Genomic DNA, 19,870 nt, shown 5'->3' with positions numbered 1-19,870 from the left:
ATAACACTGAACATATAACATCACAGCACTTTTTTTGAGCGATTTATCAATTCAAACTGTTAAACAGTTAGGCACACCTGACTAGTGAGGTTAGGCAAACGCTGCTCACATTTTCTTCAGAAAATCTAGTTTAACTATTAACCTTGGCTTTATAAGGGACAGATGAAACGGTTTGATATGTGATGGTTGCACACTGTGCAATAACTTCTGAGCAGCTCTTGCTGTTTATAAAGACTTCTTTGTCCTGTAAAACTAGTGTGTATATGGCAGCTCTTGTGGGTTGCGTTTCGGATTAGCTCAACACTGCATCTGCCAGTGTTTCTCTGGAAAACTACATTTCTTGCAGATCTTTGCAGACAATTTAATTGGTATGAATATCTCATTGTATGTTTGAACTTGCATGCATCCCAAATCAAATCCGATGGGAGAAATGTCAGCTGCAGCTTGAAGAGGGAAATGCTAATTAGCCATCTGGATTATTGGTCATTTGTTTAATTCCCTTGTGCATTATCATCTGCTGCAAATGAAAGCTACCGTACAGATCCGGGAGAATGAATCCAGATTGGTTACTTCTTAAACTGTTATAATATCCAATGACACTGAGGGATGCAGACACTGTAAAACATTAGGAGTTTAACACACATTAGACGTCCACATGTAGGAACATGAGGATTTGGTTTCAGACCGCCTTCATTTTGACTATGACCTGCTAAGACCTGCAGACCGTTGGAAAACTTTCTAGCCAGGAGTGGCTTTGGTAATGAGACCATCCTCCTGAATATGGGTGAAGCACAGCTGCATCTAAATGATCATCACAGGTAAGGAGGAATTATGGGAGGGAACTGTTTAGAAGACCCTCCCTGTGGTGAAAGAATGGAAATTTCCACTCGAGACAGGAGCAAGTAATCAAGTCTCTTAGACTGTAGGCTGTAATGCAGCAGCGCTAGTAAAAGGTATGTCATCAACTCGCTAGTTGCATCTTTATAGTTAATTCAGAGAGAACTTTATTGCACTGTAAGCAATTATTGTTGCTCAGTATCATTGATTATGCCCACACTTCCGGTCAAAAGTTTCGAAATATTATTACAATTTCACATAACAGTTTTCTATTTGAATATATTTTAAGATGTAATTTATTTCTGTGATGCAAAGCTGAATTTTCAGCATCATTACTCCAGTCTTCAGTCTCACATGATCTATCAGAAATCATTCTAATATTCAAATTTTCTTTTTTTTTCAGGATTCTTTGATGAGTAGACAGTTCAAAAGAACAGCATTCATTTGAAATAGATTTTTGTTTTTGTATCATTATGAATTTATTTACTGCCACTTTTGATAGATTCAATGCAACCTTTGAGCCGCAAGTCAGCATATTAGAATGATTTCTGAAAGATCATGTGACACTGATGACTGGAGTAATGATGCATGATGCATCACAGGAATAAATTACATTTTAAAATATATTCAAATAGAAAATGGATTTTTAAAAATGCAATAATATTTTACAATATTACTGTTTTTTACTGCAGCCTTGTTTAGCATAGGAAACAATAAATATCTTAATTATTCAAATTCTTTTCATATGTTTTGTCATTTGAACAGCACCTAATTCAAAATATTGATTAATGATTCCTCAAATTTTGTAGGTTGTTGATGAGAGCCCGTGCTACTATGATCAGCCTATTAAAAAAAATCCCATTACTTGAACTGCCCTAGTTCTGTAATTCATTCATATACATCTCATAGTCTTTGTTATGTTAACTGCCAGTGCAGTGGACACACTTACTGGAGTACCCAGCATGCCTCATTGAGCGTCACTATTCAGGACGGGAGCCAAATTGGCCACATTCCACAGCATCATCCCCTCTTAGAAAGTCTGTGCTTGGATAGAGGACACAAAAGACTGACCCTGGAGTTTTACAGTGTGCACACAGAGTCTGAATGAGAGATGCAAATAAAAGTTGTTGGGACAAAAGTGCAGGTTAAATGTGACCACGTCTGGTTGTAATTGATTTGTGCAGATTTTGGAGGATATAAATGTTGTTCATTGTCATTAATAGTCTGAATTGAATTTTTTACTGCATGAGGCTTTGAAAAACGTACCTTTTCAATGTCTGTTAAAATCACATTAACAGTTATGCATTTAGCCAAAGCAACTTATAAAAGAGGAATTAAATTGTTGTTTTGTAAAAAATAGTTGCCTTCATGCTGATGCAAAACTGTCTGTTTCAGACCCCTTGCTGCAGTTGCTTTCTACACTATTAAAATGTGAAATTTACTAGCAGTTTCTGAGTGAAAAATTGTTTCTACACCATTTTTTTTTCAGTATACATGTGGCTGATTTTCAGTGTTAAGGGTTACCACTGTTCAAGACAAAAGCACACAGTTGGAACACCAAGCCCTCCCTCTGATTTCTCCAATTATGGTGACCTTTTCTTCCCCAATCCTGACCCCTGATCACTGACAAACTCCTCCTCAAACTCCCCTAAAGCCCTGAAATTCCAAGGGTCAGGCTGCAGCCCTTTGTCTTGAAAATTCAGGTGCAACTGCAAATTACTTCCCTCACTGACCAAAGGGGAAGTTACAGACTTTTGACGACAGGTCTCTATAGTAACCACAGATATATGGGGTTATCTGAGGTCACTATGAAAGCTGAAGTTTGATTATGTGCAACTATGTCATTGCTGACTTGATAAGAGTTGATGATTTGCTTACAACTAATCCCTGTACAATCTCATGGAGGAACTGTAAATAGCAGCTTTGAATATTAAAGATAGTAGAGCATCAGCTCTACTAAAATGTCATTCACAACCCATTTTATATTCAAAATCTGAGTTGAAAGATGATATTCAACTTTAAAAATGTAGGTGGGACTTAATTTTATTAAAGGGGACATATCATGAAAAATCTGATTTTTTTCCATGTTTAAGTGCTGTAATCGAGTCCCTGGTGCATCTACCAACCCAAAAAAACATGAAAAAGGACAACTTAGTAACTTTGTTTTGGTAAGCCTTTCTCTGCAAGCTTGTGAAAAAATTAGCTGCTCAGATTCGTTCCTTTTTCACATAATTTACCTTTATTCTACACCGCTCTGTCCCTTCTCCGATAAACGCTCTGATCATTTCCTGGTTTTAAGAAGCCCCTCCCTCAGAAATACACAATGGGCTCAGATTGGTTAGCTGGCCTAGTGTGTTGTGATTCGCTAAACCACCTAGTGCACGTGCAGAAACGTATGGCTTTAAAAAAAAACATGATTTCAGTGCAATAGACATGATAATCAAAACCAAACAGATGTTTTTAACAGAGTATCTGAGGAACTGAGCTGTAAAGGCACAGCCCTATTCTTGAAAAGGGGGCGTGGAGCTGCAGCTCATTTGCATTTAAAGAGACGTGCACGAAAACAGTGTTCTGCTTCCACTTAAAATAGGCATTTTCAAAATGATATAATAAATTATTTGTGGGGTGTTTTGAGCTAAAACTTTACAGACACATTCTGGGGACACCTGAGACTTATATTACATATTGTAAAAAGGGGCATAATAGGTCTCCTTTAATCGGGAGCCAATTGTATTGTCATGCCAGAAGGTTTCCAAGAGGTTGAGAAGTAAGAGGGATTTGTGATGTCAGGTGAAATGCCAAGTCATCTCAGTGGCAGAGCGAAAAATTGCTCTGAAAAATTTTGGCCAATAAGGAACATGCATTAAGACAGTAAATTATGTGCATTTTGATTTCATCTCAGCTTTTTATTTGCAATTACACTGAAGATATGCATCTGACTTCCATAGTATTTTTTTTCTATAATATGGAAGTCAGTAGCTACCGTCAACTTTTTGGTAACTCACATTTTTCAAAAAATCTTCTTTTGTGTTCGACAGAATAAAGAAACTCTAAAGGTTTGGAAAACTTGAGGGTGAGTAAATTATGACAAAATTTTTATTTTGGGCTAACTGTCTCTTTAAGACAGTAAATTATGTAGATTTTGATTTCATCTCAGATCTTTATTTGCAGTTGCACTGAAAATATGGTGTGTATAAACAATTTTCACATAATCATTATTTAAACTTTGAAAAAAAAATTCATTTTTACAGTATTACTACGCCCTTTTGATATTCCTGGAAAGAATGAAAGAAAGAAAGAAAGAAAGAAAGAGTAACTAGTCGTACTGCATGAAAGAAGATGTGAGGATTACAGGAGCGTGTTGGCTCTTTTCTTCTTCTTCCCATCTCTAGTTATTCCGAGGCTTTCCTTCATCAAAGAGTGAGCTGCAGCTCATTTGCATTTAAAGAGACGTGCACGAAAACAGTGTTCTGCTTCCACTTAAAATAGGCATTTTCAAAATGATATAATAAATGATTTGTGGGGTGTTTTGAGCTAAAACTTTACAGACACATTCTGGGGACACCTGAGACTTATATTACATATTGTAAAAAGGGGCATAATAGGTCTCCTTTAATCGGGAGCCAATTGTATTGTCATGCCAGAAGGTTTCCAAGAGGTTGAGAAGTAAGAGGGATTTGTGATGTCAGGTGAAATGCCAAGTCATCTCAGTGGCAGAGCGAAAAATTGCTCTGAAAAATTTTGGCCAATAAGGAACATGCATTAAGACAGTAAATTATGTGCATTTTGATTTCATCTCAGCTTTTTATTTGCAATTACACTGAAGATATGCATCTGACTTCCATAGTATTTTTTTTCTATAATATGGAAGTCAGTAGCTACCGTCAACTTTTTGGTAACTCACATTTTTCAAAAAATCTTCTTTTGTGTTCGACAGAATAAAGAAACTCTAAAGGTTTGGAAAACTTGAGGGTGAGTAAATTATGACAAAATTTTTATTTTGGGCTAACTGTCTCTTTAAGACAGTAAATTATGTAGATTTTGATTTCATCTCAGATCTTTATTTGCAGTTGCACTGAAAATATGGTGTGTATAAACAATTTTCACATAATCATTATTTAAACTTTGAAAAAAAATTCATTTTTACAGTATTACTACGCCCTTTTGATATTCCTGGAAAGAATGAAAGAAAGAAAGAAAGAAAGAAAGAGTAACTAGTCGTACTGCATGAAAGAAGATGTGAGGATTACAGGAGCGTGTTGGCTCTTTTCTTCTTCTTCCCATCTCTAGTTATTCCGAGGCTTTCCTTCATCAAAGAGTGCACTAAAAACCAGCAGGCAATCATTGGAATTGTTCCAGTATCCATGGAAACAAATCTAGCTCGTGGGCAGGCTGTGGGTCTTCTAGAAGGAAAAAAACTACAGGAAATGACCTAACAAAGATTCTCTACTCTACGATTTCTCCCATTTTCCAGTTGCAGGGAATGAGTAATGCTTGGACAAGAAGTGTTTTCTTAAAAAAAAAAAAAAAAAAAAAACGTCTGTTACTTGTCTGGATTTGTACGGCAGATGTGGGCTTCCAGCAGCAGACGGCTGTTTCGGTGTGTGCTACATATGGTCTTCATTTCCCAATGAAAGAGCCTCTATATGTCCAAGTGTTCCACTGAGTTTACGTCCAAGCTCAAACAAGGGCTTTGAGATTGAATACATTTTCTGTCAGTCTGATGTGTCTCCACCCACTCTGGCAATCTGTCAAACTCCAAACCAATCCAAACACAAGCTTTTAAGACCTCCTCAGATTAAAGGGGTCATATGATGCAATTTCAAATTTTCCTTTCTCTTTGGAGTGTTACAAGCTGTTCGTGCATAGATAAGATCCCTAAAGTTGCAAAGACTGAAGTCTCAAACCCAAAGAAATATTCTTTATAAAAGTTAAGACTTGTCTACGCCCTCCTAAAACGCCTCGTTTAAACACGCCCCCACATGTCTACATCACGATGTGGGAAGATTTGCATAACGCCGCCCAAATGTTCATGCAAAAAAAGAAGGCGCAACTTTTGTTCTTGCTGTAGTATTGTTGTTGCAGTCGGCGCCATGTCGTGAAGGCGCTGTGTGTTTCGTTGTGAAAACCTTAAACCGCATAAACACATTTCATTACACCAAATACACAACATAATGTTCTTTTTAGCAGCATCATATGACCCCTTTAAGAATGCATATAACACTTTCATCTTGGGGACTAATTACATCCACTCTTCAATCTAAAGACTTCTTCCTTCTTAAGCGCTGTTTTGACGGGATTCATTTTTTGAGTGGCACCGCTGTTAATGTTATTTCTTGTACTGATGCAGATGGAATTATGATCTGCGGTTACTATTTTTTTTTTAATGTGTATGTTCATTTCATATAATTTTTTCTACTTGTTAAGAATATGGTGGTTTCAAAACATTGCTTTGCTTCAGCTTCAACATCTGCTATTATAATGAAAAGGGTATTTTCATTATAATAATGTTTTTTTACACAAAGAAAAAATGTTTCTTTTAAGGACTGTTTACTGAAAGCTTCTTTGGGGAACCAAAAATTGTTCTTCACTCTTAAAAATAAATTTGAAAATAAAAATGCTTTTTGCACTGATGCCATAAAAGAACCTCAAAAAACCATTCATTAAAATTAAACATTCAATTTTTTCTTAGTCTGAAGCACATTTTAATAATCTAAAAATCTTTTGTGCAATGGAAAGTTTCCATGGATGTTAATGTTTCTTCATGGAACAATAAATGCAAATAAAGAACATTTATTTTTAAGAGTGGAACCACTGAACACCCCAATTTGGAACTTTTTTTAAAAATATAGTATGGGATGAACCACAAACTATTATTTTACCCAGAATGCCTAATCCAAAATGAAAGTGAACCAGGCATACATTCACAAGATTTACACAAAATAAATGAGAAAGATTTTGAAAATGTTATAGCAGCAAAAAGTTATATTCCTCTCAAGATTTCATTAGAGTACACCTGAAAAGTAGTATGTACGTTGTGTCAAAATTGTTTGTACCAAAGTTGTAAAAAAAAATACATCTGCAAAACACAAATTTACCTCAGCTCCTTAAGAAAAATTAGTCTGAATAAAGCTTTAGTCTCCAAATCACTGTTTTCAACTTCTCATTTACATGAGAGTCAAAGCTGAGGTTTGAATCAATGGTCTAGTACTGCATAACACTCCATCTGAAAAAACAAAGACTACATGCTGACCCCTCACAGAGCACACCATAGGCCCACACCATCTGTGACCACCAAGTGGGCTTTGTTACCACGGTATGGCAGATCAGGGAGGGGAGTCTTTATCTCAGTGTGCGCAAAGGAAAATCCTGAGGAAAAAGTTACACCTCTATGGACACTTTTGACTAAAAATATATTTTGTTTACTAGGAAAGAATATTATATATAGTTTAGTATACTGGAGTACTTACTTCTTTTGAGGAATTACAGATGTGAGGGAGGTTTTGACCCCTTGAAGGGGGAGGTAGGGAACATTACTAACTGCAGCCGCAATCTGTTCCTTGTGCAACAGGTAGGCTAGTCTTCGTGTTACAGAGAAGCCAGAACGACTGTATAGCTTATCTTTCAAGCCATAAATCAGTTGGTTATCTGTGCCGAGATGTTTGATGGTGTGGAATAGTCATGTTAGCATCTTAGTGTGACTTCTCATTATGAATGAAACAGCTGCCTGGTGCGTCTCCATCTGGGACACAATGGCCTCTGAATACAACATGCTAATGAAACTGTGGCTGTAAACAAAGCCCCCAAAGAAGCTTAAATTCATCTATGCAGACTCGGAGGCAGGTTCCAACCACACAAAACAGTTATCAAGAGAGGATGTCAAAAAAAAGGTCAAGGGAAATAGTGAACGATTTGCAGTTTTCAAAAAGAACGGGAAATAATGGCAACCAAAACACAAATATACCAGTTCTTCCTCAAACGTGAAAGAAAAATAAAGAAGGTTGTGTTAATGAATTTACATATTCATTATATTATTGCTAAAAGAAAACACTGAATTAGCAATCTCTTCAAATGTACACAAAGAGAAATAATATAAGGCACCAAAACAAACGAACAAAAATGTTGTCAGAAATGTATATTTAAGTCACCAGAATAGTTTAAATTCATCCTGACCTTTTGGATACTCATAACAGCATTTTTAAAAGACCGGGTAAAAGGTAAAATTAAATATTCCACCAATAAAACTAGACAAGTGGGGCGGGCCTTCATAATACAATTGACAGCGGTCTCTCCAATCACATCGATGAAGGGATTTACGTTACCACGCTCCTGTCCAATCAGATGTCAGCGAGGTTGGCGCTGCTCTCGACGCGCCTTTCAGTTCTCAGGTTCAGTCCGTTTTGATTCACTCTTCCTCCTCGCGTCAGACCGCGTCCTACCTCATCCCACCGCTTTTCTCGGACATTTTTCTTTGAAACATCTCTATAAACCACCATGGCTGATACCGCTGTTGATACGACTACCACCCCAGAGATCACCGCAAAGGTAAGTTTGCTTGAAAAATTTGTATTTGAAGAAATTAGACCTTCCTGGTAATTAAATAGAGAAAAAGCGACCAGTCAGTGAGAGGTTTTATCAGCGATAAATGTTATTCTTATCGAGAAAATGTTAAAACCGTATTCTTTGAACATCAGCATCTTTTTTTCCGTTAATTCACACTTCGCGCCGAATCGTGTTTAATAAATGAATGATTAAATAGACAACCGTTACGCACATTCCATTCAAGAATAAGTCATAAAAAACCTCTTTGAGGACTGAATTCGACATTATATTCTCATATGTAATCATATCCTATTAACGTTAAATAGAGGGTTCCGGGGGGCCACACTTTTTTTCTTTCTTTCTTTGAACGTGTGTATGTGTGTCTGTGTAAAGTCAAGGCTCTTGATCTCTGCCGCTCGAATAGGCGGGAATATCGCCGCCGCGTGCTGTAATCGTTCGCGCCAGTCTCTCGAGCACGTTGTCTTAGCGCGCGCTCAGCCTCCTTTTGTTTCCAGCCCGGCGCGTGAGCGCGCATGCGCGTGCACGTTTCATACCGTGGAATAAAAGGGGCAACACGTCGCGAAATGACCTTAAGTGACCTCGGCATGTGTGTCGGAACAATAAGAGTTAATTCACGAAGGCGTGAACTCGAATTGATGGTCTCTATAATAGATCTATTGTGGTGCAGATTTCAGAGAAAAAACACAGGCAACATTAGGGCAACACGTCGCGAAATGACCTTAAGTGACCTCGGCATGTGTGTCGGAACAATAAGAGTTAATTCACGAAGGCGTGAACTCGAATTGATGGTCTCTATAATAGATCTATTGTGGTGCAGATTTCAGAGAAAAAACACAGGCAACATAAAAAAAAAAAAAATCGGCTTTAATTTTTTTCGCATTAAATAGCAGTTCCAGTTAAACACATGCAACCTTTTCTGACATAATTTCATATTAGTGCACATTGAGTTGCGATTAACGTTTAGAAGGTGACCCATTGCGACTACATGATGCTCGTACTACATGTATGAAAAATTAAATAAATAAAATGAGGTGGTTTTCATGACCCTCGTGTTGGTTTGCCATTTAATGTATTTTGAAAGGCAGTCAGCCAGCTGGTGTGTGTGGTTCTGTGGCTCATCTGTGTGCGTGGGTGGGGAAGAAACTCAAGGAAACAAACTTTCCCCTTTACTACCTATGAGATTCTCTCACGCTGCATTGTTTATGTAGTTGGAGGGGGTTTATTTATTAACCGATAAACGTCTGCTTCATTTCAGGACTTGAAAGAGAAGAAGGAGGTGGTTGAGGAGGCAGCGGAGGCTGCAAAGGAAAACGGCAGCGAAGACGCACCTGCCAATGGAAATGGAACAGTAAGCGTTGAGTATTTCCCAGCAGTTCTTGTGGCTTTTGTCCCCGAGTACCCTCTCGCCGCGCAGGTGTCGGAGGCCCCCTCCCCCGCTTTCATCATGCTGCTCTTTGTTTAGGGTTCGAACTGACTGACACAGATGCGTCTTATGAGAAGACAGCTTCAAGGCTGTGCACATGGTTTCTCAGCACATGGCTTTTACATAACTGACCTTCCCGAAAACTTTGAAGATTATCATAATGATACTTAATCACTGACTTTGCTCGTAAATCCCCAAATCATCTGGTGATAACAGATTTGGTATCGGGTTTCACTCATGGTGCTTTCTCTGTTTTAGACTAATGGTGCTTCACACAAGGAAGAGGAAGCCCATGAGGACGAAGAGGGTGGGGATGATGAGGAGGGTGAGTTTGACTTTGCCTGTGTCATCATTACATAATTTACTAGTACAGAAACCGGTTATTGACAAATCCGTTTGGCTTTTAACAGCCGGAGAAGCAGAGGAGGAGGAGAACGGCGCTGAAGAAGAGGCAGATGGGCAACCTGTGAAACGTCCAGCTGAGGAGGAGGTGGGTTCAGGTTTCAGATGCATTTCACAACATTTCCGTCATCTTTACCTCATCTAATCTTGGCTCGTCTGCTTTCAGGAGGCAGTCGAAACAAAGAAACAGAAGACAGAAGAGAACGGCGACTCCACAGAGGCTGAAGTCCAAGCCTAAAGCTCTCGCCGCCCTTCAGTAGCTCTGTCTGTATGGTCAGTTTGACCTAGTAGAGTTTGTGCTTTCCTGTATATTTCACAGTCCTTCTTTTCGCCGCTACAAGATCTTTTTATTGCTTTATTGAGGCCCATAACATCATGACCCTGTCCCCTTTTGTAAGACCTTATTTATTGGTGTAGGACCAACATTAGGACCCTGTATTAAAAGAAACAATGTTTACTTTAGCAAACGTTTAACAAGCACACATTCTACTCTGTTATTTGACCAGCAGATGTACACACAAGCAACTGAAAGCCTAAGGTTCTGGCATTTTCGTGGGTGACATTTTTCTGATCCACTAAAGACCAAAGATGAGTTTTAAGCAGGGGCTAATAGACAATGTTTAACCTGGTTGTGCTGCTAGAAGTTAATCCCTCGCTTTGGCAGATCAGTTAACATAACAGATGGCTCATATGAATGAGAGGGGTTACTTTTGTCAACACATCGCCTGCCCTCTTAACATGTTAATTAACCCCTTTTTAAATCTTGAAGGTCTTTTGTTCCATATGCATTTAAAAGGATTGTATCTTTCTATCCTTATGTACAGTTTTGGGGGTTTTGTTTTATATGGGAAGTGCAGAATGAAAAAAAACAAAAACAATCTATAACAGAACTGTATGCTGGTAACTGGTGTTCTTTCAGTCCTTCAAGCAAAACTTTTTTTGTGTGTGTGTTTTGGTTGCTTTTTGACCACTGCTTTGTATAGTTTGGTTCAGGATTATAAATAAAAAAAAAACAGTCTTGTCTTTTTAAAACCAGTGCCTCTTGGGTCTTTTCTTAACGTTGTGTTGGGGGTTGCAAAACTTTTTTTTTTTTATTTATTATTTTTTTAAAGCTGTTTGAAACTAGATTGGACATGCACCAAGTATGTGCAAGAGGACTGACCTTAACTGGAGCTCAAACTTGCGTAAAAAGTAAAAGTAGCTTCTTGCAAAAAGGGTAAAGGAATAGTTCACCCAAAAATGGAAAGTTGCTAAACGTTTTACTCCCTCTCAAGCCATCCAAGATGTAGATGAGATTGTTTCTTGATCGGAACAGATTTGGAGAAATGTAGCATTACATCACTTGCTCACCAGTGGATCCTCTGCAGTGAATGGATGCCGTCAGAATGAGAGTCCAAACAGCTGATAAAAACATCACAATAATCCACATGACTCCAGCCTATCAATTAATGTCTTGTTTATGAGAACTAAATAAAGACATCTTTAACTTCAAACTGTTGCTTCCGGCTAAAATACGAGTCTTCTATAATATTTAATTCTCCAGTGAAAAAGTAATCTTGTCTAAATCAGGAGGGAGATATGCACAGATCAAGCACCGTTTACAAGCCAAACCGTTCAAAACAAATACGTTTAGTGAATTTTGATGTGAGAGGCCAACAGGGGGACACTTTTTTTTTTTGGAGGAAGTGTTATTTGGATTGTGGACTTGAAGTGATGGCTTAAAGTTAAAATGCCTTAATGATGGATCGGTTTCTTATAAATATGCAGCTTTTGGTTTCACAAGACGTTAACTGATGTACTGGAGTGGTGTGGATTATTGTGATGTTTTTATCAGCTGTTTGACGGCACCCATTCACTGCAGAGCATCCACTGGTGAGCAAGTGATGTAATGCTACATTTCTCCAAATCTGTTCTGATGAAGAAACAAACTCAACTATATCTTGGATGGCCTGAGTAAAAATTCTACCAAATTTTCATTTCTGGTTGAACTATTCCTTTAATAGGTTCAGTTTGACCTCCATTTGAGATCCTACAGCGCCCCCTGCTGGTTAAACTTTCCACACTGATGGAAAGTGTATTTACTAGAAACTACAAGTCTTATTTTGTGCGTGTTTAAATCAGAACACCTGCAGCAGAAAACCTTCGTCCTGTGACAACTGTTTAATTCGCAGAGCATTAACCTGTACAATGCAACTTACATCAGTTTCCTTAGTGGAAGATATCTGTACATGCTCGTGTAGATTACACATGACTGAGGAAAGAAATGTGATTATGAATTTCGTCTCAACCAGTTCGTGAATGGCTTGCTACCTGGAGTTTTTAAAGGTTTGATGTGCTGCATGTATTGCAAAGCGAAAAAAATAAATAAAAAAGATGCTTAGCAATACAAACACACAATTGTGAGCGCTCTGGTGGAGAGTCCATATCGGTTGTCCAGATTTGTTGTAGTCACCGAACAATACATTCGGCTCGTTCTTCCGCACGGGGCCTGTTTCCGTATTGCGATCACTCACACCCCAGCCTCAACGTCCGCTCTGCCTGATAATGACAAGAACGACTGTCATTACAACGATCACGCCAGACCACAGGGAAGCAGGCATGAGAGCGTGCGTTCCATGACATGGCTCAGTAGGGGAACCATAAATACGCCATTTATGTTTTTCTTACAAATATGTCATCGGAGCGTCCACCAGTGTCAAGCCATGTTACAGTATGGCAAACATGCGACAGAAATATTGGTACTCTTAAGGATGTGTGTAGTAGCTAGCTAGCTAGTATTCAAATGATGAGCCTGATCACTTTAAAAAATGCTATATGCAAACCGAAGAGCCAATAGACACACACACACACACACACACACACACACGTTCTCTGTTTTACTGTGGTGCAGTTCGAAACAGAGGCCTACAGTAAGGCATCAGTAAGGCTTTACATGCAAACAAACCGACAGGTGACATCTTCAAACAGTTCATTGACATGTGGACAGGATACATTTGCTTTGGATATGTGAGAGGGGTTTACGTTTATTAAAAGCAATGAACTTTAACAGTTAGCTGAACAGAAACCACATAAAGAGAGTTCAGGGAGCTATAAACAGTTTTGGCTTTGTCCTTCGTGAGGAATCGACAGTAAAAAAAATAAAACCCTAAACATTTCACATTATGTACAAGCCAGATGAAAGTAGTCAGGCATCACATGTACTCAAACGCTCTCTCTCTCTCTCTCTCACACACACACACACACACACTACACAAGCTTGCCGTCATGCAGTCACTGTTGCAGCATGCTTATGTTTAGAAATCTGAGTGAGATGCATAGTCAAAATCACAGCTCTTTTACCCTCTCTCACATCTCCAGTACTGCGTACGTGTGGCGTAAAGTGAGGAAGGTGTATCTGAAGCAAGCGCAAGGAGTCTGAGCTGTTTGGTTGAGTGTGTACGGGGTCCAAAATGAACTTTTACCATGTCAGCTGGTAAATTTAGTGTACACTAGGGTCCAGAAGTCGGTATTAGTTTTAAACAACAAAATTTAAAACAACAAAAATAATTACATTATTTGCATAATCGGAGTCAGATTTTTATTTTTTATATTTACTTGGTAAACTCAGTATTTGGTTTGTCTTTGCCAGTTATGACAGCAAGCTATAAACAGTTTTGGCTTTGTCCTTCGTGAGGAATCGACAGTAAAAAAAATAAAACCCTAAACATTTCACATTATGTACAAGCCAGATGAAAGTAGTCAGGCATCACATGAACACAAACAGGCTTTCTCTCACACACACACGCACCACACAAGCCTGCAGTCATGCAGTCGCTGTTGCAGCATGCTTTAGTTAGAAATCCGAGTGAGATGCATAGTCAAAATCGCAGCTCTTTTACCCTCTCTCACATCTCCAGTACTGCGCGCGTGTGGCGTAAGGTGAGGAAGGTGTATCTGAAGCAAGCGCAGGAGTCTGAGCTGTTTGTTGTGTGTGTATGGGGTCCAAAATTAACTTTTACCATGTCTGACAACAGCTGGTAAATTGAGTATACACGGGGGTCCAGAAGTCACTATAATTTGGCATCTTGTTTAATTGAAACCATCAAAAATGATTAATGACAAAGTATTTCGTTTGTTTACTTTGCCTGTTATGAAGCTGACAATTTACTGTAATACAATTATGTAAAGTATTTACACCTAAAAATAGTGTAGAATGTGAAATATTTTTTCAACATTTTATTTATGTGTAACAATATTATTATTACTCGATTAATTGCGATTAATTGCATCCAAAACAAAAGTTTTTGTTTACATAATATATGTGTGCTGTGTGTGTATTTATTATGTACATACAAATACACACACATACAGTATATATTTTTGAAAATATTTACATGTATATATTTATATTAATATAATTTATATTATATATACATCTATTTAATATATAAACAAAATATTTTTCTGAAATATATGCATGTATGTGTGTGTATTTATATATACATAATATACACAGTGAAATATTGTCCTATCCTAACAAACCATACATCAATGGAAAGCTTATTTATTCAGCTTACAGATGTATAAATCTCAATTTAAAAAAATTGACCCTTATGACTGGTTTTGTGGTCCGGGGTCACAAATATTATGTAAACAAAAAACTTTTATTAATCGCGGGTAATCGTTTGACAGTACTTATATATCTTTCTGTTTTCTTGTTTTACGTGAAATAAATCTGATTTTAATCTAGTCCCAGAATGATGGGCCCCAATGTATGCATATTTTTTGTACTTTTGAAAAAGGAATTATTTAACTGTTTATGTTTCGTATATTTGTATCCTACAAAATCTGTTACAAAAACATGATTCTGCTCAAAAAATGTGGGGGTCAAATTTGTCCAGACATAGTGAAGTTCTGTCAATAAAAGAAAAAAAGGTTTCATATAAACATCTGATGAAGTTTTCCACTAGAGAAAAAATTGTTTGAAGATGGACGGCAGTCATTGATCTTTTATTCATTGAAGTGTTTGGATTTCTTTTCTTTGATTCCCAGATATCAAAGAGCTTTATCGTTTTGCATTATAGTTTAATTCATGTTGCAAAAAGTTACCGGTCTGCTGCTTCTGGAGTGTTAATTTTGGACCCGGTGTGTGAGAGACCAGGTCTAAATGTGCACCAGCAGTGGCTGCGTCTCACTCTGGGGAGGCTCACCCTCGGGTGGTGGCAGATGGTACACCACACACAGTGAGGAGTACAGGCACCCCACAAATGACATCAGACTCGCAAAGTACATCACGCCCTGGGCCCCACCCACCAGCGATGTCAGAGGGCCCATCGCCACCGAAACCAGGATCTGTGCCAGGAAGTACTGGCAGCTGAGCAGGGAGATGTCCACCCCCATACCACGCCTGGTCCCGTCCTCTGATGAGCCGCAGAACTGCAGGAACAACATGTGGACATTGACAAAGGGTGACTGTACGTCCTCTTTCTCACAGACATGTCCTGGGTAGGATTTCTAAATCGCCTAAAATGTCTTGGTTTTCCTAATGTTCCTATTGGTTTCATACTTGCTGAAAGTAATCACTGAAAAGTAGTTTGACCAATAGCGTGCAGGCAATGTACATAATCGACCAATCATTGCGTGTGTGACGGTGGGATCTACAGAGAACAGTCAAAACACTGCAAATGCACATACATATAATGTATAAGGACCGTCAGTAAAAAAACAAAGCCAAACCCAGGTGTTTTAGGCAATTTAGATCAGCCAGGACATTTCAGTGAAAAAGACAAAGCTATTGTCACCCTAACTGAGATCAATCAAAAATTCAGTTACACAGTTCAGTTTCCATTTTTAATTTTTAGTTTCTGTATTTTTGTTTTTGTCATTTAATATTTGTTTTTATATATATATTTCTATTTAGCTTTATTTTTATTTTAGTTTTAGTCATTTTAGTACTGTCAACTTATTTTAGTTAGTTGCCAAGGTAACATTTCTAATTTACATTTAAATTCAAATGTTTCATTTAATATTTATATATTTTTTATTTTATTTCAGCTTTGATTATATATATATATATATATATATATATAGTTTTAGATTTAATTGCAGCCAAAAAGATAAAAAATGTAGTACATGAGGTCGAAAAACACTGACAATAATTTATTGCTTTATTGTATCGCACATGCAATGGACGCCTATGAGGCAAAATATTACAGAGGGTTTTTAAAAACAGAAATCAGGCACTTATATTTTTGTTAATTATAACATACAATTACTTTATATGCTGTTTGAGGTGAAAGGTTGTATAAAATCTTTTTATGTGTTGCCAACAACAATATTGCAAATATACAGTATATCCTTATATTTTCAATATCCCTATTTCTGTTGTATTGTGTAAAAGTTACTATGTTCACTATAGTTGTGGAAGGAATTTAAAAAATCGATATAATTTTGCACAAACAAGGTTAGCAATTTTGTTACTAGTTTCATTTTCCCAGCTAACAAAAATATGTTCCAAGAACATTTCGCTAATGTTCCCATTAAGTTATGAAAATGTTATTTCTAAAATGTTCTCTTTTCACATTTAAAACTTCTGTTTTTTTAATATTTAAAAAACTTTTTTTTGGCTATGCGAACGTTAAGGAAACATTCTATTTCATCAATTTGAATGTTTCTTTTGAAACAAGTTGTTACATTTAAAAAATGCTAGTTCAAGGTTCAAATAATACATTCCATGAACAATGTATAAATGTTTTTATAATGTTAAACATGTATTTATATGTTTTGCATGTCTTTGTGCTAACATTTTGAGAGCATTATTAAAAACCATACAACTTTAAACAAACATTTAAATAACGTTACTAATATAACGTTTGTTCATAACTTTGAGAGAACCTTGCCAGAACATTCTGAAAACATTCCCTTTTAGCTGGGTTCACAAATAAAGTTTCATTTGGATGATATTCTTTTGAAATAGTGAGTATATTAATGTTTCTACCGATACTGTGCCCCATAGACTTCCATTATAAGTGCGTTCCCATAAACATGATTTTATTTTGACATCTAGTTAGTGTGTGATCTCACCTGCGGGCTCTGGTAGTATTCACAGAGCAGAGAGTAAGGCAGCGTACAGAGAGAAGAGAAGAGAATTGTCTTCACAGCTAACTGAAATAAAAATATTGAAGTAATAAAGTTATTAAAGTTAAAACTGAAATAAAAATAAATAAATCTAAATAGACATTTAAAAAATGTAGAAAAATGTGACAAAGGCACATAACAAAATGACGTAAACTGAAACTAAAATTAATCTGAAAATACAAAAATAAAAACTAATTCAAAAATATTAATAAATACTCTTACGATAATACTTAAAATAACACTGATTTTCAGTTAATTGATATAAATATGGTAAAATATTAAATGGATTTGGGAGTAATATACTTTTACAGGAAAATTAAAACAATCAAAAATAATTAATAAATGAAAACAAAAATTATTGACTTGGCAACTAACTAATATTAAGTTCAAGTGCAATAAATTAAAACTGAACAGACATTTTAAAATAATACAAAGGACAAAAGCACATAAACTGTCTAAAAATAAAAGCTAATTCAAAATATTAATAAATATTATAAGGAGTGTGTAAATAATACTTGATTCAGATAGTAATACTCAGGCAATTATGTGTATTTATGCACATAGACAAACCTGCAGTACAAACTGACCTGTTGACTGAAGGTGACAGTGCGTCTACGACCGCTGTCCAAACCACCGCTCGGAGCAATCAGCGGGTCCTCCATTAAGGCCAGGCTCTGGGGGCGCTTCAGTATCCCTGAGGTACTGCCTCGCTGTGACCCTGACGCAGCCTGTTGGCCCTCATTAGGCTGGTCAGCAGGTTCAGTGGCTTGCTTTTGCTCATTAGCTTGCAGCACTTCAGTTGCCAACAGCTCTCCATTAGGCTGCGAGAGTTTGTTTTGCTGTGCAACTTCCTTTGCAGCAGGCGTTTGACTTTGAGGAGGAGGGGGCGTGTCCCCGGGAGGAAGAGGCGGAGCCACCGCCTCGGGTTCTAATGGAGTCTGCTGTCCGGTGTAGCATTCAATCAATACTCTGTCTATGTAGGAGGTGCCTAAGGAGGAAGCAAACTCATTAATGCCCGTGAGCGAGTTATCCCGACTGATGAAGCTGCCGTATTTGGGCGTCAGAGGACTCAGAGGGGAAATGGGGCTGGTGAGGCCTGCGTAGAGACGTGCGTTGGCGCTACTCGAGCGGCCCAGTGGATCCTGGTAGCGGCAATTGGCGAACTGGCTGTTATAAAGGGCTTCGTCCTCGTCCTCGTCGTCCTGGTCCGCAGAGGCTCCGGGAGGAGGAGGTGGGGAGGGCGGCAGAGGCAGATTGGGGCTCTTGAGGTTGCGGGTGCTTCTGGTTTGAGGCTGGGACTGGGGTAAAAGTCGCTCTGGGATACTGGTGAGGGTCATGGCCGTGGTGGCGGCGAGGGTGATGCTGGTGAACAGGTATATGACCCGGAGCTGGCCACCTATCGACCTTCCGAACTCAGTTTTGTCCCAGTTAATGCCACCCACAATGTAGCCGAAGCCGCCGCCAAGACCTGGGTTAAATTGAAGACGCAGCAGCAATGTGATTCAGTGTTGTTATTCTTAACTACATGTAAGACTATTAAAAAATGGGTTTGGTAATTGAAATAAAGCTGAAATAAAATAAAGTATAAATATGACTAGAGATGCACCGATTGCAATTTTCTTGGCCGATTCCGATTTCCGATTTTTTTTTGTTAGTGTAATCTGCCGCCGATACTGATTTTTGCCGATTCCGATTTTCTTTCTAAGAACTATAATTGACAGCATATACAAACAAAAATCTACTTTTCTTCAATGCAAAGAAGAATTTAATTTAAAAAAACACAAGTAAAAAGTCAGTAATAAAATAAGAACAAATAAAAAAATGGCAAACAACAGCACAAATAAATGCAATAGAATAAAGAGAGCTATGAAACTAAGTTTTTCAGGTTAAGTAAGTTTTTATTCAGGTAAGAAATACTACAGAAATTAAAGTAATCAAATGTAAAATAACACATCCAGTTTTATTTTACATGTGATTACTTTAATTTCTGTAGTCTTCATTGTAAAAATTAAATACAGATTAATGCTTACCATTAAAGTTATAAAACGTATTCAGTCAAGAGCAGAAAATGATTTTCTTTGTCTTTTGTTCTTTGATTAACATGACAGACAGCAGCAGGAATATTGGACTGCGGTCGCTTTAAGAGTTTATCCACGGACCCAATATACTGTTACACAACATACTCTTTTTCAAGTTATTTAACGTTCCAAAACTGACTGTGTTCAACTGGATACTCGCCAAGATGGGCATTTTGACATAATTTTTTATATATTTGACCGTTTTAGCGCAGTTAGCCACTCATTTTGGTATTTGTGGCTCACAAGCTGTTTGAGACTGAGCGCGGCTTGTGCGCTCCACTAATATAGATCAGTGGTGGTGCAAGCGCTTTTGGTATAAGAGTGGCGGTGCGCTCCACTAATATAGATCAGTGGCGGTGCGCTCCACTAATATAGATCAGTGGCGGTGCGCTCCACTAATATAGATCAGTGGCGGTGCGCTCCACTAATATAGATCAGTGGTGGTGCGCGC

The 19,870-nt window shown here is 37.7% G+C and overlaps 2 protein-coding genes across 2 annotated transcripts in view; one reads left to right on the top strand and one right to left on the bottom strand.

Moving 5' to 3' along the window:
- Nucleotides 1-8,152: 8,152 nt before the first annotated feature.
- Nucleotides 8,153-11,260, top strand: LOC107756658 (prothymosin alpha). Its single transcript, XM_016573853.1, has 5 exons — nucleotides 8,153-8,382; nucleotides 9,656-9,748; nucleotides 10,082-10,148; nucleotides 10,234-10,313; nucleotides 10,392-11,260. The coding sequence occupies exons 1-5, from the start codon at nucleotides 8,332-8,334 to the stop codon at nucleotides 10,461-10,463; spliced, it is 363 nt and encodes a 120-aa protein (XP_016429339.1). The 5' UTR covers nucleotides 8,153-8,331; the 3' UTR covers nucleotides 10,464-11,260.
- Nucleotides 11,261-15,204: 3,944 nt separating this feature from the next.
- LOC107756616 (proton-associated sugar transporter A-like) overlaps nucleotides 15,205-19,870 on the bottom strand; it is a 10,515-nt gene continuing 5,849 nt past the window's right edge. The window contains exons 5-7 of the mRNA XM_016573798.1: nucleotides 17,929-18,809; nucleotides 17,288-17,368; nucleotides 15,205-15,640 (exon numbers count right to left, since the gene is read on the bottom strand). Of these exons, the coding sequence (XP_016429284.1) occupies nucleotides 15,368-15,640; nucleotides 17,288-17,368; nucleotides 17,929-18,809 (1,235 nt within the window). The 3' untranslated portion in view covers nucleotides 15,205-15,367. The remainder of the gene's footprint in view (nucleotides 15,641-17,287; nucleotides 17,369-17,928; nucleotides 18,810-19,870) is intronic.

Source organism: Sinocyclocheilus rhinocerous, unplaced genomic scaffold (genome assembly GCF_001515625.1).
Source record: "Sinocyclocheilus rhinocerous isolate Xijiao unplaced genomic scaffold, SAMN03320098_v1.1 scaffold532, whole genome shotgun sequence".
NCBI classification, from domain to species: Eukaryota; Metazoa; Chordata; class Actinopteri; order Cypriniformes; family Cyprinidae; genus Sinocyclocheilus; species Sinocyclocheilus rhinocerous.
This window is presented reverse-complemented; position numbering and strand designations above follow the sequence as displayed.

Coding starts and splice junctions, on each gene's coding strand:
- LOC107756658 (XM_016573853.1), top strand. CDS start 8,332: ATGGCTGATACCGCTGTTGATACGACTACCACCCCAGAGATCACCGCA. Junction 8,383..9,655: donor CCCCAGAGATCACCGCAAAG/GTAAGTTTGCTT, acceptor GCTTCATTTCAG/GACTTGAAAGAGAAGAAGGA. Junction 9,749..10,081: donor CTGCCAATGGAAATGGAACA/GTAAGCGTTGAG, acceptor TCTCTGTTTTAG/ACTAATGGTGCTTCACACAA.